Here is an 18,409-nt window from a genome sequence, read left to right as displayed (position 1 = left end):
TTGTCAGCCCTTATCTTAAATAAACACCCAATGGTCCATGTTGTGCATTTCAAGTCACTCTCGGGCCCCGGAGCACACGCGGCCCTCCTGGACTGCCCCCGCGGCCGGCCATATTCATAACCAATCTGTACTCTCCTCCCAGGGCAGCAGGGACTCGGGGAGTTGTTGAGTGTCAGGGTTTATTTGCGCTATTTTGATTAGCACCAACCTGGCAGGAGCTTATTTTCCTTCTAATGACCCCGTGCTGTGAGAAGGCGGCTTCCGAGGGAAGGGCTTGGGTCAGAGGGGAGGGGACCGGCGTTACATTTCTGCAGCCCCCAGATGGGGACTGCTGGGCGGGAACGAGAGTAGGTGAATGGCTGGAGGGTCTTAATTAGATTTAGAGTTCTTAAAAGAACCTTTCCGAGAGAGAGCCCAGAATATTCTTGCCATACACTGTCCTGCTTTTTTTTTTTTTTTTTTGCACTTGCTAAAGATTTTTGGACTGGCAAATTGGGGGAGAAGTTGTAGAGGCAATAAAAGCAAAACAAGACCCCCTGACCCCCCCCCCCCCCGCCACCCGCCAAGAGGCCACTGATCAGGTTATAAACTATCTCTCCTAGTTTATCAATGATCATGGTCACAATTACTCAAATCCTAGTTCTGAGTTAGGAATTCTGGAAAGTTCCTTAGATAGCTTGAGTTTGTTAGGTCACACCCGCTTTCTAGATCTACTTTAGGGTTTTGTTGTAAATCTTTGGTTTGTTCCTTTCAGCGGGGTCTCTTCTTGTTTCCTTCTCTTGACGTATATACAATTTAAAAACATTAAAAAAAAATAATGTTGCCGATTACTTCTTAGCTTGTGAATTAATGTGGCAGAGAAGCTTCCAGGTGCTGAAGTCTCTCAACTGGCTTGGATTAACCCCTACTGTGCTTCCATTTCAACCTCCCCCTCCTCCCTCCTCTGGAAAAAAAAAAACACCCAACCTCCCCTTTCTCATCCACTCCGGCTTTCTTTGTGTCTGCTGCTCCCTGCCAGGCAGGTGTCAGAGCCCTGAATGAGGGTAAACGCTCCATTGATGGATTCCACAGATGGAGCGTGGAAATCGGTAGAATAGGCCTCGGCCACAGGCCATTTCTTGGGATCCAACAAAAGCCTCCAAATAAGTCAACAAAAATCCCAAAGATCACAAAGGGAAAGTGTCATTTGTCATTTACTCTGGGTCTGTGAGGGAATATCAGACTCTTCCTGATTTTCACCCGAGTAAACACGAGAGAGGTCATTCACATCTCTCTCAGTGTAAAAGGGCTATTTCAGATCAGAAAACAGTTAGTTGTCCCATTGTCCCCTTGGTGTTGAATGGTAAAACTCACAAACACAGGAGACATTCTACAATTAGCCAAGTAAGTACATCCAACTTCAAGTTGACCCGTTAAAGACCTCATGGGATATACTTCTGAAATACCTTCATGCTGTCTGACACAGGGTGAAACCACCTTGTGGGGCTCTTAGGCACGATTTTTATCTGTATCTTGTTCTTTCATCGGTGAAACATAGCTTCGAGTGCCGACGCTGACAGGTTTTGCTTGGAAAGGTTAGTACAGATGGGACGACCATCTGATTTGGTCTGAGGCTGTCTTAGAATAAATGACAGTTGACCAAGGAAGTTCAGCCTCAAAACCTGCAGAGAGAGATTCCCCCCACCTCCTCCCATGTCTGTAAATTGCATTGTGTTATATCTGGGGAAAACATAGAGTTTAAATGGTTGTCATGTTTTGATTCTTTAATTATTCAGATGAAAAGTCTTGCTGAGAAGAAAGACAGTGTGCCAAGTGCATGCTTGTGAATAATTTTGGCTCTCCATTTTTTGCCTGTCTCCCATCTCTGAATTATACTGGTCTGGAAACCAATAATTATAGAATTCCACGTGACTAAATCCCTATAAAATTGAGGTAAGATCTCATGTATAATAGCATTAACTAGGATGAAATATTTCCTGAGGCTATAGAAGAGGTCACAAGGGGTTAACGGACAAAGACATACTCTCTAATTCTGTAATTCCTTCTTTAATTAAACTTCATGGTTGGTCCGCTGGTGGTAATACTTCTGCCTTCTCCTCCCAGTTTGATTTGTTTCCGAAAGAAGAATTTGTAATCCTATGGGGTATGATTGTTGCCTATGCTTGATCTTTTTTTTTTTTTCTTTAAGCAGAAAATGTCCATTTTCCCAAGGTTGATTTGGGGAGTTAATGTGAGATGATTGGGATAACTAAAAATTTTGCTCCTAAGACCTAGAATTAGCTTAACATAGAAAAAGAAGAAATGAGCTTCTTTTAAAATTAAGAATAAAGCACAGAGTTGAAACACTCAGGCACCTGGGTGAGAGGTGACATTTTCCTGGTGATCACGCTGAGGTTTCTGCTGAATAACTTGTGAATATCCCAACAGATTTCAAGTTTTTATTCCTACGCTTTTGCCTAAAAAGAATTTGAGGTTACTTTACAGCTCTTGATATCCTTTCACTAAGGTGCCTTTAATATCAAAAAAGAAGACTTTAATAAAGATATAAACAGAGTGATCAGTTCAACTGCTTGTGAACAGTAGTATTTTCCCTATTGACCCTGGATCTTAGAACTAAGCGTCTGTGATGATTATTAATGGAGACTGCACATGGTCAGACTGACTGCTTTAATTTCTTAAATTCATTCAATATCTTGGAAAATTGATCCATTTCTTAGTGCTTTATTGTCGTTAAACATCTATACTTTGAATATATAAAGAATTCAATAAATATTTGTTGAATTAAATTCAATTGGGAAATTGATTTGGCATATACTATTGATTAAACTGTTGTATTTCTGTCAATTTCATTTGGTTCTAAGAAGTTTTGAAAATTTGGGACAAATAAGAATAGTAGTGGCAATCAGCTAAATGATTTACATTGGGATTCCTGTTTTGGTGTGTTTCCGGTATTCCTCTTCAAAAGGGGACTGTTTGTGTGTGTGTGTGTGTGATAAAGAAACTCAACACCTATTTAGAACACTCCAGGCTAGATGAGAGAGAGTTCTCCGAAGTCCCATAAACCTGGGTCAAATCCCAGTTTCCAAGTTGTGTGACCTGAATAACCTCTCTGAATCTTTCCTTTTTCTGGGGTGAGTATTTACTTCACGGGTTTTTGTGTAGTTACGTAAGGAAAGGAGAGAAATTCTCCACCTCTTGGGAAGGTTTGCTTCAGGTTCATTGGTGACATTGAGTTAAACAAATGTATAAGTCAGAGAATGGATTGTGAAGGGGTTTTGGTAATAGAGTCAAAACTTTCAAAGTCTGATAAGAATATGGATTAGGATAAAATCTGAGAATTTTTATGCAATTAAAACAATAAAATCTCCACTTAAAGGACCATGTATTATGTATTGATATGGATTTTCTTATGAGAACTATTCTGGAATTTCAAATTAGGGGACAATGTCTCTAAAGAACAGTAAAGCAAACTTTGTGAAGGCAGGTGTAGAATGTGACTGAGCAACTTAAATGTATGAAAGTCTCCCTTTAATATTAAGGCCAGGGCTTCCCTGATGGCGCAGTGGTTGAGAGTCCGCCTGCCGATGCAGGAGACACGGGTTCGTGCCCCGGTCCGGGAAGATCCCACATGCCGTGGAGCGACTGGGCCCGTGAGCCATGGCCGCTGAGCCTGTGCGTCCGGGGCCTGTGCTCCACAGCGGGAGAGGCCACAGCAGTGAGAGGCCCGCGTACCGAAAAAAAAAAAAAAAAAATTAAGGCCAGACAGTATAAATAGACTGAAGAAATTATATTTAATCTAGTTGCTATATCCTGGCAATTTATTAGCATTTAGATAACTGTCTTGCTAACACTGCTTGTAGTTTTCAAGTCATAGCTTAAATATTATTCACAGAAAAAAAATAATTTCTTTCTGTCAAGCTGTCTGAAAGAAAGGCCTTGTTTTTACTTTGCTGAAATATTTAGCAAGATTAGATACTTGGTATCTAGTATCGAATTTGTTCCAGTATCTTGAGTAAAGTTAAATATGTAAAATAGAACTTCAACGGATTGATTTAATTTGTGCTATTAAAATGGGATTTAAGTTTTAGACTTGTTTTTGGTAAAAACTGAATGATTCAAATTTAGGACATTATTGTGAACCATGTTCTGTGTAAATAATACATTTTAGGGCTTCCCTGGTGGTGCAGTGGTTAAGAATCCACCTGCCAATGCAGGGAACACGGGTTCAAGCCCTGGTCCAGGAAGATCCCACATGCCGCGGAGCAACCAAGCCCGTGCACCACAACTACTGAGCCTGCGCTCTAGAGCCCGTGAGCCACAACTACTGAAGCCCACCTGCCTAGAGCACGTGCTCCGCAACAAGAGAAGCCACCGCAATGAGAAGCCTGTGCACTGCAATGAAGAGTAGACCCTGCTCACCGCAACTAGGGAAAGCCTGCTCGCGGCAATGAAGACCCAGCGCAGCCAAAAATAAAATAAATTAAAAAAAAAACACAAAAAACATTTTAATTCTATTGAGTAGTATAAGAAATGGTAGTGTTTCCATCTTTAGAAAGAGCTAGTATTTCCTAGCTGGTAGATTAATCTAGGGTTGCTGACTGAACATTTTTTAAAGCCCACATCCTTTCGGAGTTTACAGATGGGGAAAAGTTAGAATTGACTTGTAAGGTTGTGGCTTCATCGTGTCAAAAATGATCAGCTGGTTCAGATAATTTTCTAGCAGAAAAATCAGGCAAATCGTTTCCTCAGTGTCTTTAAAATGATGCTATTTGGAGTTTTTCCTAGTTAGATGGAACCTTTGGATTGCTTTTGAATAAACAGTCTAGGAATAAAAGTAGTAATTTGCTAGCTTGTTAAAGAAAAATTTATTTTTGGTGGTAAAGGCTGTGCTATTGAACTCAGATAGTCTTGAGTCTTGTTTATCACTGACTGTTGGTGGTTCTTCATCTTTTTTTAAAAATCACAATCCTCTTTGAAAAAATTGGTAATTATTTCCTAGAAAAATTCAGGCATGCAAGTACTTGCAAGAATTTCCAAGTAATTTTCAAGGACTCACAACCCCCGCCCCAAAGCTCATCTATAAGTGGTAGTTGGGTGACTCAAAAGAGCAGAATTTCCATTTTAAAGATGTAAAATTGTGACAGAAAAGTGAGTTTTGGTTCAAAACTTAATTTTTCTCCTGTACTTCTAGTCATTCAGCATGTATTTATTGAGCACCTATTATGTTCCAGCAGTAATTCTAGCAATGAACAAGGCAAAGGAAGGGTCTTGAGCTCATAGAGCTTCTATTCTGGGGGATGTTAATTGTTAAGGTGAAACAGTGGTCTTGACCCTCAGAATTAACTCTGGTTGGTACTTGTACATCTAAGCAGCCCTCTTTCTCCAGAAACCAGCGATGATTTTGATTAATTGACCTGACAGTGCATGGCACATCATATTTACTTGGGAGGATTTACTAGCCCCAGAGACTCCCAAAGGAAACATGAAAATTTCCACATACTATTATCCTAATGGGATCATAGTAAGAGAAAGTGCAAGCAAAGATTTAAGGTTCTCACAGGCAGAGGAGAGATTTTGGTCAGTTCTTAAATGCTGTTGAGTTTTTCACCTGAATTCACTTTAGACAGAAGAGTCAGGGCAACAGAAACTGGAAGCATGGAAGGAAAACATTTTATAAAAATTTATTTTCTTCTTAGGGGAATGAGTAATCTGTTTCTTGGGGAGTATATTATTTATAACGGAAAAAAATACAGGTGGGAGCAATTTTTTGGATAAATTGTGGCAGAAAATATTTTATATACTTGGGAATTTTGAGGGGGAAGTGAATAATTAATCTGAAATGTTCTGCAGAGCGTTCTCAAAGTGTCTGTCCAGGATCAGTAACATCAGCGTCAATCGCCAGGGAATGTGTTAAAAATGTGAATTCTCAGAGCCCACCCCAGACGTATGGAATAAGGAGAGGGGACAGCCATCTGGTTTTTAATAGGTTCTTCCAGGGATTCTGATGCTCCAGAGGTTTGAGAACCGCTGCCCTACAATTAGGCACAAATTATTGTTCTTTTAATTTGGTTCACGTTTATTAAAGGTATACACATGTAAGTTGTATTGGCTGCTTTTGAAGTTTATAATGCAATGAATGACATATTTCTTAGCATGTTAATACTCCTGTAAAGTGTTAGCATACTTAAAGTCTATTTTTCTTTCTTTCAGTTAATACTAACATTTCCTAAAATAAGATTTATATTAAATTAGACCATTTTACATTAAATTAGATAACAATTGAAAAACCAAGCTTGATGGCTAGCATACAGTAGAGCATCACATATTATATAATTCCCTTTTGCTTTTATGTGCCAGTATCGGTTTTCTTTGATTTGTCATACATATTATTAATTTACGCTCTTAATTTCACAGTATTTGAATGTGAATAAAATGTAGAAGGACTAAAATATTAGAAAACTTAAAATTATATTTGTGGGTTATTTTGGATGTGTACCTTTTGGGGCAGCTTATAATTTATACTGAAGTAAAATGAAATTTTAAATTTCTATAGGGCAGAACTAAGTTTGAGCTTAAGAGAAAAGAGAATTAGTAGTATAGGAGATACTTCATTTTAGGATCCTTCTTGCACTTCCGGCATTTCCCCAGGTTCTACCAGCCTGGGGGGCGGAGATGAGTTACCTTGACGTTGACATTAGTCATCTACAATTTTCTGGCTTTCTCTCCTCATTTGCTGACAGCACACCTCAGCCTCTTCCCCAGAGGATCCTCCAGTTATTTGGGAAGTTTTGAGAGCATTTGCATGTGTTCAGGGGCAAGGCTGCTCTGGCTCCCACGCTACACTCAAGAGTCTGTGGCCTGGTAGCCCTCTGACAACCTCTGCCACTGTCCTGAGGGCCAGGCCTCTGGGAGGGGGCTGCTCTCCTACCGAGAGCCCTATGTCTGGTGCATCCTCAAGCTGAAGAACCTGCTGTTGGCCAACAGGTACTCTACTGTCACAACTCACAGACGCTAAATTGCATCATTAATGCCAATTTCGACTTAATTTCCCAACTCCTCCTCCGGTTTCTTGGGCGCCTGCATACTAAAACTGGAAGGTCTCCTTCCTGATGCGTGCTCATACAGGCAAATTCAAGCTTTGGTGAGGAGGGGGCCTGTAGCAAGGCTGGCTTCAGGGACGTGTGGCCTATGCAGTCGCTCAGGGCCCCATGTGCAGAAGGCCCCGTGCTTAGTTTTATGCGCTGTAGTTGCCATCTTGAAATTCGTGATAACTTGTGAACACGGGGGTCCTGCGTTTTTATTTTGCACTGAGCTCCTCAAACTAGGCAGCGGTCCTAAGCAGCTGCCTTATCAGACCCAGACTCTGAACTTCTGTTTAGAAACAGTTTAGTAGACTATGCCTGCTTCTTCCTGAGTCTGTTCTTGAGATTTGCATTAACAATGTCTAAACTCTCCTTAAAGCATTTCCTAATATCTGGCAATGAGAGAGTAAATTTAACACGGTGTTTCTTATAGGAGCGGTACAGTCTGCAAATTTATAGGAATCCTGCACTAGTTTACGATTATTGCCTTTTTAGATACGAAGTCAGTTTTGGAATATTAATTTAAAAAATCACTTTTTAACAAATTTTTTCCTGGTCTAAAGGCTGGTGAAGATTGATCAGGAACCAGATTAAATGTGATTCATTTATTAGACAAGAACGGAGTACCCATTAAAGGCTAAGGACATGGGCCAGAAACATGGAGTAAGGCCTGTCTCTGCTTTCTAAGAGTTCATAATGGGCTTAGAATGACAGGTGCAGAGAGCAATTATTTCTGCCTGGGGGCCTTGGAGATGGGATAGGGGAAGAGATTAAATACCATTTAATAATGTAATACTGCAAGGAGGGGCTTTGTGTCAGTGGGAGGACATTGGGAATGTACTTTAGACTAGGATTTGAATCATTATAGCTTGGTCAGACTGTTTTTTTTTTTTTTTTCATATTTTGGCACTCCAAGAAGCTTGTGGCATCTCAGTTCCTTGACCAGGTATCGAACCCGGGCCATGGCAGTGACAGTGCTGAATCCTCACCGCTCAGCCACCAGTGAACTCCCCAGACTTGTTTTTTGATTCACATTTGATCACTTTTGTTCTCCTGTGCTTTTAGCCTCGGCACCCCAATCAGATGAAGGCTCTGACATCGACTCTGAACCAGATTTACCGCTCAAGAGGAAACAGCGCAGGAGCCGAACCACTTTCACAGCAGAGCAGCTTGAAGAACTGGAACGGGCTTTTGAAAGAACTCACTATCCTGATATTTACACTAGGGAGGAACTGGCCCAGAGGGCAAAGCTCACCGAGGCCCGAGTACAGGTACTGACATCCAAACATCCCCTTCCTGCTTAAACCCACACGGGAAACAAGAGTGTCTTCTCCTCTAAAGCATATTTCAGACCAAGAAAGTAAATATATCAGGAATGATCCTTCATTGTGAATGGCAGCCTCTCACATTATAAAGTTCTTCCTTTCTCTCTCATTTCTTTCCTTCATATTTCGCCGTGTCGTGATAATGACGTCATGACCTCCGTTTCCATTTTATTGCATGTGCTTGGTCCAAGCACCTCCTGCCAACACCCCCCCCTCGCCCCCTGCCCCGCCATCTCCCCCAACGTATGTCTGTGGTATACAGCAACATATTACTTTGCTAACCAGTCAGAAAGTTTTCCTTTTCCTCTGAATAGGTTGATAAGTCCAATTAAATTTATTGATGTGATGGCTATATTTGGCTTCTTTTCTATCACATTATTTGATACAAGTATTTTATATGTATAGATTTAAAACTGTGATCCATTTAATTAGCTTTCTTTGTATTCTTAGTATTTTTTTTTGTATTTATGAAAGTAGACATTCTTATTTTAGACTTTGGTTGTCATTATGAGGAGAATGTAATTATATCAGATGTATCACAGAGAAGGGTGTCAATTCACATTATTTATTCACCATTTCAGGAATCCTTGTTATGTACCAAGCACTGTATAGACTTTGGGGGTGGTACATAGATAATAGCAAAATTTTGAGTGGTTACTCTGTGCCAGGCACTGTTCTAAATGCTTTATAAGAATCAGTTCATTTACTCACCGTTAAAACCCTAGGTTGGTGCTATTAATATCCCCAATTTATAGATGAGGAAGCTGAGACTCAGACTATTTAAGTAGCTACCCAAAGTCATGTAGCTAGTAAGTGATGGAGGTAATTGGATTCCATACACTTCCTCCCTATGGCCTTTCAATTCTGAAGATGTGCAACGTTATATAAGGTAAAATCCCTTCCTTTAAGTCTAGAAGCATTGCAAGTAACTATATTATTTAAAGAACATTTAAAATTATCTTTTCAACTCAGAAGTGTTCTGAACCCTCTGGAAAGGCTACTTTGGTGTAATATGTTTCTATTGAGTGATAGAATAATGTTTCATTATGAGTAATGAACTTTCTTCTCAAGGCAGTAAAGCATGGTTGGAAAGGTTACAAATGCCTCAGGGTATCCTGGAACCCCTTACTGCCCCAGGAGTGAAGTTACCTTGTCTGGAAACGTCATGTTATTGCCAGATACTTGACGTTCATAGTTAGAGTGAGGCTGGGGACTCAGCAGCGAACTAGGCAGTTGATGTGGTCTCCAGATTGATCGACACTTTCCCATAAGCATCTAACTACCTCTCCTATCACAGACTATTTTGGAATAGCCTCTCGTAGCCTGCAGAGCCAAGTCAGAGGGATTGTTTTCTTCAACTTGACTTTCTTTCTGATCATCACAGTGCTAGGAAGGCCAAGGAACACTAAGATGAATTAAGACAAATTTCTCAAGGAACTAGTATTTAATGGGTAATAAAGTAAACGCATGAATAATTTAAAAACAAAGCCGAGATGATAAGTGCGTTAGAGAGAGCTGAAGTGCAGTGAGAGTCGAGAAGAGGAAAGGGTGAGATTTTATTGGAGTAAGCAAGAGGGGATCATGAAGAAGGGAGGGTTCCGATGGCCTTTTGAGTTTAGATAGATATTCATTGGACAGGGAGGTTGGGAGAGTATTTTGGTAATACAGAATAATGAGCAAAAGCACAGAGTCGGAAGCACATGAGTTGCATATCAGATGACCTTTCATTTTTCACTCTAGTCGTGTTGAGAACACAGTGAATAGTTCAATTTAGTTAAGGGTAGGGAGTGCTAGGGTGGCAGGAAGGAATATGATTGCTTGAAAATCTATTTGCTCTCTTTGTATTCTTAGTGTTTATTTTTTGGTACTTGTGAAAATGTTCATTCTTAACTTTGGTTATCATTATGGGGAGAATATGATTATGTCAGATATAACATACAGAAGTGTGTCAACTCAGGTTATTCACTCGTCATTTCAGGAATCCTTGTTATGTACCAGGCACTCTGTGGAGTTTAGGGGTGGTACATGGACAACGGCAAACTTTTCAGTGGTTTCTGAAGTAGGTCAGTGGCAGTGAGGATGGAAGGGAGAGAACTGCCTTGAAAGGTGGAAGGTAGGCAGCTGATCGTGTGAGCTGGAGGTGGGTGCAAAGGTGAGTGTAGGGAAGAGTCACAGATACGCTGGGGTTTGCAACACAAGTGTTTTACAGCTGGAGCTATTCGATCCCTCTGCCTATTCCATTGTGATATAGCGCTCCTTCCCAGAAATGACCACCGCTGACCACAAATCATGATATTTATAGACGTATATATAAATATCACATTATTTTATGGTAATATATACAGTGTATGTATTATAATATATATAATAATGCTACAAATATTACATATATCAAATCTATTTGTTTTTATTATAGTTATGTGATCACCTGGTTTAAATGTAAAGTGAGGTCCATTCATTCTTCCATTCTTTTGGCAAACCTTTACTGAGTGCCCACTATATTCCAGGATCTGGTCCTTATCCTCTCTGGCTGGCCAAGCCCACATACTGGGTCTGTCCTTAAGATAGATTGAAGATCAGTTCTGAACTCAGACTCAAAAAATAAACATTGGCTGTAAAGAAATCAAACAAAGAGAGTGACGGAAAATTGAAAAGAGCGTGCTGTGTTGCTCTCCCTCGTTCATTGTTGCTTTTGCCAAAGACAAGGATGGGGGGACAGAGTTAATCTCAACCGCATGCAGCTTGTACAGTGCCCGGCACTCGCATCTGGCTCAGTGAACGTCAAAGGAGAATAAGAATGGCCCATTAACTTCCAGAGGACATGGGAGCAAACCAATAAAGAGTGGTTCATATTTTTCTATACAGTGACCTCCTCTCCGAAGCGGGGCCCTCATTAACCTAACAGCTGTCCTAATGTGGCTTTAACCCGGTGACTCTTTGCATTCCTTATGGCTTCATTAGTTCCCTTGAGACACATCACATCTTGCACCACAGCTATGATCTACAGCCTAACAAATTCCCTACAACACCCGGCATATGGATCTTTTACTTAACCCAGCAGGAAAAAGAAGGGAGTAGTTAATCACTGATTAAAATGCCAGAACAAAATCCTTTAGTTTTTAGAAGGATCTGGGAAAGCAGTAGCAAAGTCAACTCAGTTTGAGTGATAGCCAGAGAGTGTGAGTTATTTTAATTTGGGGCACCTGGGAAAACCCAACACCAAACACCGCACACCCCCCCCCCCACAAAAAACCCAAATGTGTCTACATTCCTTTTTTTTTCCTCCCAGAGGGGGGAAAAAAAAAACACCTTCTAAACCCTTCTGGATAAAAATGAGACTAAAGCTTTAATAAATTAGACCTATGTCAGTATTCCATAAAAATTTGTTTAGACAGTAGCTATGTTATATTTATCAGAGTCAAATCTGAGTACACAATCTAAGAATTATTGTACAGCAAAGACTAATTTGCCTAATTCACCTCCTGGGCAGCTGTTACTATGCAAATAATGGCGAGCACTAAAGTTTTGTAAGGAAGGGTGACTTGCAGACATTTATGATGTGTAAAAGTTTTAGTAAACATTCCATCTAAAACTCCAGGAAGTAGGCAAGCATTGTTCTCTTACCACCCAGGTAATGGAAGACAGGAAAGGAAGCTGCTTGTGGAAAAGCATTTAACTAGGAGTCAGAAGATGTGGGTTTTGGTTTCAGCTTTGCCAAAAATGTTTTGTTGGGCAAGTCACAATTTTGCTGTAATCCTGCTGGACTTCAGGTTTTTCAAAATTTAAATACAAATTTGAAAATATGGGGTTTAGATCAGATGATCTTAGTCTGGGTCCATGGATGACCAGGATAATCATGGATGGACTTCAGGAGATCTGGGAAACTTGAGATTTGTGCACAAATGTTGTGCCTTTGCCTGTGTGTGTGTGTGTGTGTGTGTGTGTGTGTGTGTGTGTGCGCGCGCGCACAAGTGTTAAATAGGGAGAGGACCCCTAGCTCTCATCATATTCCCAAAAATCACCACCTCCTGTTCTTTCTTTCTTTCTTTTTTTTTTTTTTTGGCAGCACCACACAGCTTATGGGATTTTAGTTCCCCGACCAGGGATTGAACCCAGGCTCTCAGCAGTGAGAGCGCGAAGTCCTAACCACTGGACTGCCAGGGAAATCCCCCCCCGTTCTTTCCTTTAATTAAAACCCCCTAGGATGCATGATCTCTCAGGACCCTTATAGCATCAGTAATTTGTGATCCTCAGGGAAGCCCAATGGTGGTTTAAAGCCATCTAACAGATCTGTATAGTTTATTTTTATTTTATTTTTTGCGGTACGCGGGCCTCTCACTGTCATGGCCTCTCCCGTTGCGGAGCACAGGCTCCGGACGCGCAGGCTCAGTGGCCATGGCTCATGGACGCAGCCGCTCCGCGGCATGTGGGATCTTCCCAGACAGGGGCACGAACCCGCGTCTCCTGCATCAGCAGGCGGACTCTCAACCACTGCACCACCAGGGAAGCCCCAGATCTGTATAGTTTAAAGATAGGTACAGAATATTGGTCCTGAAGTCCATAATAAAGCAAAAATGTGGTCATCCTACAATTCTCTGCAGGAGTTTGCCCTTGGGATACATAAAGATGCAGTTAAGTACGCTTTCATGTGTGTCGTGATCCTCTGACATTCACAGGAGCGTGGCATTTCTCCTCATCAGCCTTGCTCATCCTTTCCCCAACCTGCTCTCCATACGGTGGTCAAGGCTGGGTAGCAGCAATGGGAAGAGGGCTGGGCGTGTGAGATATGGGAGAGAGGGAGTGGAGTGAGTGGGAAGGTCCAGGGAACAAGCAGCTTGTCCTGAATTTACCTACTTGGAAAGTACTGTAATTGGCACTTTAGTTTCAGCTCTAGTATTTTTTTTAAATCATTTTTTTTTAGATGTTGGGGGTAGGAGTTTATTAATTAATTAATTAATTATTGCTGTGTTGGGCCTTCGTTTCTACGCGAGGGATTTCTCTAGTTGTGGCAAGCGGGGGCCACTCTTCATCGCGGTGCGCGGGCCTTTCACTATCGCAGCCTCTCTTGTTGCGGAGCACAGGCTCCAGACGCGCAGGCTCAGTAGTTGTGGCTCACGGGCCTAGTTGCTTCGCGGCATGTGGGATCCTCCCAGACCAGGGCTCGAACCCGTGTCCCCTGCATTAGCAGGCAGATTCTCAACCACTGCGCCAGCGGGGAAGCCCCTAAGCTCTAGTATTTAATGAAACATTTTATAATCTTGTTGTGAATTCTCTTTCTAAGGATTAATGATTACATTCTCTTCCCATTTTTTAAATGGCATTTGAAATAACCCATCTGGAACAATGTAGGTTAGATTGCCTTTGAGGACCACGCCAAAAATGTGAACCAGTAATTTATTGACGGGCAAAATTAGGCTTACACCGTGGGACAATTAACACTAATCCATGAACCTTGGAAGCAATTTGGACCTAAGTCTCCATTCAAGCCAAACTGGCGTTCAATTATTTGAGGTGTTATTTGGGTACTTTCCTGTTTGCTCAGGGGCACAAAAGGCTTTGGCTGTAGACCAGAGAGCTTAGAAAACAAAGCAAGTCTCTTAATTCTTGGATTTCTCAGTGTGGTTTGTATTTAATAACTAACATTTACTGAACACAGTATCTCTTAGGTGTTTTGCAAGCTTTGATTGTATTGTCTCATTTAACTGATTATATTGTCTCAATCTTGTGAGGGAGCTTTTTTTTTTTTTTTTTGTGGTACGTGGGCCTCTCACTGTTGTGGCCTCTCCTGTTGCGGAGCACAGGCTCCGGACGCGCAGGCTCAGCGGCCATGGCTCACGGGCCCAGCCGCTCCACGGCATGTGGGATCTTCCCGGACCGGGGCACGAACCTGTGTCCCCTGCATCGGCAGGCGGACTCTTAACCACTGTGCCACCAGGGAAGCCCTGCAGGAGTTTTTTATTTCTCCCATTTAGCAGATGAGAAAACAGAGACCCACAGATATTATGCAAATTGTTCAAGATCACAGAGGTAGTGAGGGGTGGGGAAAGGTGGGATTCAACTATTGCCTGGTCTGCACTGCTTCCATGTGAATGAAAAGTATTACCGTATTTCTTAAAATATTAAGTTTTTTTTACAACTTTCATTGTTGAGAACAAATTGGTACTTTTTTTACTCTTGAAGAGAAAAATTTATAAAGACCTGTTCTTTTGTGATTCATTACCTTTTTTCCCTAGTTATCATGATGTTATATTTTAAATTTTGCTTCAAAAAATCATTTGATATTATATTACTCCAGAATGGATCTAAATATCATGTCCAAAAGCGTGAATATGACTTTGTAGAAGGGCTCTGAAGAGAGACGTACAAGTAGGGAAAGATCCAGGAGCAGATGAAAATGAACCAGGCTGCAGTTCATCAAATGAAATAAAAACTTGGTGCGAGGGAAGGTTCTGATGTAGTGTGATATTATACAGGCAATTGTAAGCAATTACCCACGCCTGGGAGTAGTTATCCACCAATGTATGTCTCCCGCCCCACTTTCTTACCATGCTAAGTGTGATGTGTAAGGCCAGGTAATGCTGCGTGGGGAGAGTGAAATCACATTGAATTAGAGATCGTAGAATGACATTTAATAGGTAGATAGCTTAGTAAAACTTGTTCTTCCTGCCCTTCTGGCTAAGAAATTGGTGGAACACTCATATTCTCCTCCAGAACATCAAAGGCCAGTTTGTCTCTGTTGCAATTGCTACTCTTTTCAAAACAAAGTTTCTCGTGATAGTAACAACTGAATCATAGATGCCTTCCACCCATTTTAGATGAACGTATTCAGTATTCTGCACTTACAGAAGCCATTCAGTAGATTATTCCTTGATTGTCTGTTAGGAATTAGACAGACAATATTGGAAGAGTTGGGTAGGACTTCTGAGGGCAAGGGAATGTCTTTCAGTCAAAGATGGGCTAATAACAGTACCCCAGGATCACTGTGCATAGCCAGTTTGGGTACTTAAAATGAAGGTGATTTCAAGGGCATTTTTTTTTCCTATTAAAAATAGATGTTTATGAGTTTCAAAGCATAAAGAAGGCAAGGGCCGTTTCCCATTTTGCAACTTCAGTATATTTTTCCTTTAGTGCTTCTTTTGGCAGTGTCAGCTGGTTCTAGGAGATGCAGAGGCTGGCAGGGGCAAGATGATAGAAAAATCTGGTTAAGGGCTTCCCTGGTGGCGCAGTGGTTGAGAGTCCGCCTGCCGATGCAAGGGACATGGGTTCGTGCCCCGGTCTGGGAAGATCCCACATGCCGCGGAGTGGCTGGGCCCGTGAGCCATGGCTGCTGAGCCTGCGTGTCCGGAGCCTGTGCTCCGCAGCGGGAGAGGCCACAACAGTGAGAGGCCCGCGTACCGCAAAAAAAAAAAGAAAAAAAAGAAAATTCTGGTTAAATGGCCAGAGACAGGCAGCTCAGTCTTCAGTAAGCCCTGCTTCCCTCAGGAATAGCCCTCTGGATTTATTTAGCCTAAATTTAAACAACATTTAAATTCCTCCCTTTGGGAAACTCTGAAACCTCCTGTTGAAGGTTTGTTTTTCAGTAAAGATTTGCTTCCCAACTATTTCCTCTTCATCTTATATTGTAGTTATAATATATGCTGTATTGTAACTATAAGAATTTTTATCCAACTCCTGGTAGGTTTATTCCATGTCATCAATATTTACTTGTATCATTTTGGAAAAATGGAAATAAAATCCCCAAAACTTTACCCCTAGCCTTTTGGATTTAATGTTTTGAAGGGATTTGTAGTTATGATGTTTCTTCTAATTTATTATCTGAGCAAAGACATTTTTGATTTAAAAAATTGGATTATGGAGGCGTTAGCATGAATGTAGATCAAAAGTAGGTTAAGACTGATCAACTAACCAGGCAGAGCCCACCCACTGGAAAAATCACATTTGGTTTGCTTATCTAAAAGTTACAGCAGGAAGTTGGCACAGAGAGATTGGCAACATGCTCTGATAATGTCAGAAGTGGCAAGCTTCTGAGTTCTTCATAAGGGATCTCACCAGTAGATTTGAAGACAGTAAGTCTGAATGAGTGAAGTCACATCAGAACTTTTGGAAATTCAACTCTCCTCCCAGCCTAGTACATAAAGTTGAAGGTGCACTGCCCATGGGCTGGTCTAGATAAGTGTGGGGAGGAAAAAAAAAAAAAGCAACCCATCACCTGAGCCAGGTGTGCCTCATTAATCTGGAGGTTTTATACTATAAAATATGACACAGTGCGTGGTATGGGACAGTGCATTCAGGCATGAAAACAACCCTAATTTCTCACCCCCAGCCTCCTCAGGCTAACCAGCTTGTTCCAAGCACTTCCCTGAAAACAGTTTTCTTACCCTGATGCCTTTGGGAGTCCCGGTAACAGACGCTTAGACTTGCACTGAGAAAACACAATTGACGCAGACCTGAAATTGAGTGCTGTCAATGGTTCTGTTATCCCAGGTGGCAATTTCTTAAGTTAAGTAAAACTCTAATTCAATTATGTATCAACATGGGAAAATATTGACTTCCCTTCTTTTCCTGTTGGAAACTTAAGGAGTATTAAATGTTAGCGTTCTGAGGAAGTTCAAATAGCTTTCCTTACAACTGTCTTGCATCATGGTTAGAGATGACCAAACTCTTTTCCAGATAAATGCTTGGGTGATTGGCAAAAGTTTAAGCAGATACCTTGGCAAAGTATCTGTTAAACTGGGCTTTCTTGCTACAGAAGGGAGACATTCCTCTCTCCACTCTTTTAAAAATTTTAGGGCTTCCCTGGTGGCGCAGTGGTTGAGAGTCCGCCTGCCGATGCAGGGGACACGGGTTTGTGCCCCGGTCCGGGAGGATCCCACATGCCTTGGAGCGGCTGGGCCCGTGAGCCATGGCCGCTGAGCCTGCACGTCCGGAGCCTGTGCTCCGCAACAGGAGAGGCCACAACAGTGAGAGGCCCGCATACCGCAAAAAATAAAAATAAAAAAAAGTTTTGTGACTTGAAATTTACATTTAAGTTGTATAATTGTTAACTTTGTTCTATAAGGAAATCAAGTCTCAACTTTTCTTAGACATGCTTGTCTCTTGTATCTCTTCCAACTGGCGTGACCACTTTTCGAAATCATATCCAAGTTTTAAAAGGAGTTGAAACTTTGTCTCCACTCTAAACTTCTCCTAATTTCTCTGCATTTTCACACATGGAGTTTCTACCTCCTGTGAGCAGTTATTTTGGTGACCTTGGTTACTCCGTGAGTTCCTAGAGGAGGAGACAGTAAGCTACTGGAGCGCAGGGATCCTATCTTATCCACCCCTTTAGCCCTCTGTTGAAAAGATAGGTGCTTACAGCTGCTGTTGAAAGAAATAATAAATAAACCCACTATTTAAAAGAGCTTCATAGATAAAATGCTTTCATTTCTTGAAATACTTACCTCTTCAGCATCTATTTCCATGAAGACCAGCACAATGTCTCACACTTTGGAAGGGATGGTAGAATAGCTCCATTTATCCTTCTGGTTAATTTATATGACTTTCCAGGAATCGTGCACATAATGTCCATAGAGATACAAACACATTGATAAGACTATAAAAAACAAGGGTTAGTGTGATAGGTAAGACCAAGTTAGGACACGTGTCACGCGGGGGCCAAACAGACTCCTGGATCCTCCCCGTTACGCTGCGGTACATGAAGGTGGGAGGGTGCTCATGGTGATGGCAGGGAGTTCCCGTTGTTCCCATCCCTGCTTAGCCATCCCTTCCCATGGTCACCCCCCGGGCTCGTGGGGGCTCTGCAGGACCATTGAAGGCCCTCGAAGTCCCTCTACTGACCCCTGACCTCTAACTCTCCTTTCTTCCCTGACAATACAACCCAGAAGGTGGACGGCTCTTGTGTCTATTTGCCCTGTCAGTAAGGGGCCTTTAATCTGTTTTAGCATGAAAAATTCATTAAGACTGTACTATTATTTCATCAGTGAAATCCTCAAATTTTAAATT

General features: G+C 41.6%; 1 protein-coding gene across 3 annotated transcripts in view; it reads left to right on the top strand.

Moving 5' to 3' along the window:
• Positions 1-18,409, top strand: part of PAX3 (paired box 3) — a 95,429-nt gene that overhangs the window by 55,614 nt on the left and 21,406 nt on the right. For all 3 annotated transcript variants that reach the window (XM_004262660.3, XM_004262659.3, XM_033426825.2), the window contains exon 5: positions 8,148-8,353. In XM_004262660.3, the coding sequence (XP_004262708.1) occupies positions 8,148-8,353 (206 nt within the window). The remainder of the gene's footprint in view (positions 1-8,147; positions 8,354-18,409) is intronic.

The sequence above is a fragment of the Orcinus orca genome, chromosome 7 (genome assembly GCF_937001465.1).
Source record: "Orcinus orca chromosome 7, mOrcOrc1.1, whole genome shotgun sequence".
Lineage (NCBI taxonomy): Eukaryota > Metazoa > Chordata > Mammalia > Artiodactyla > Delphinidae > Orcinus > Orcinus orca.
This window is presented reverse-complemented; position numbering and strand designations above follow the sequence as displayed.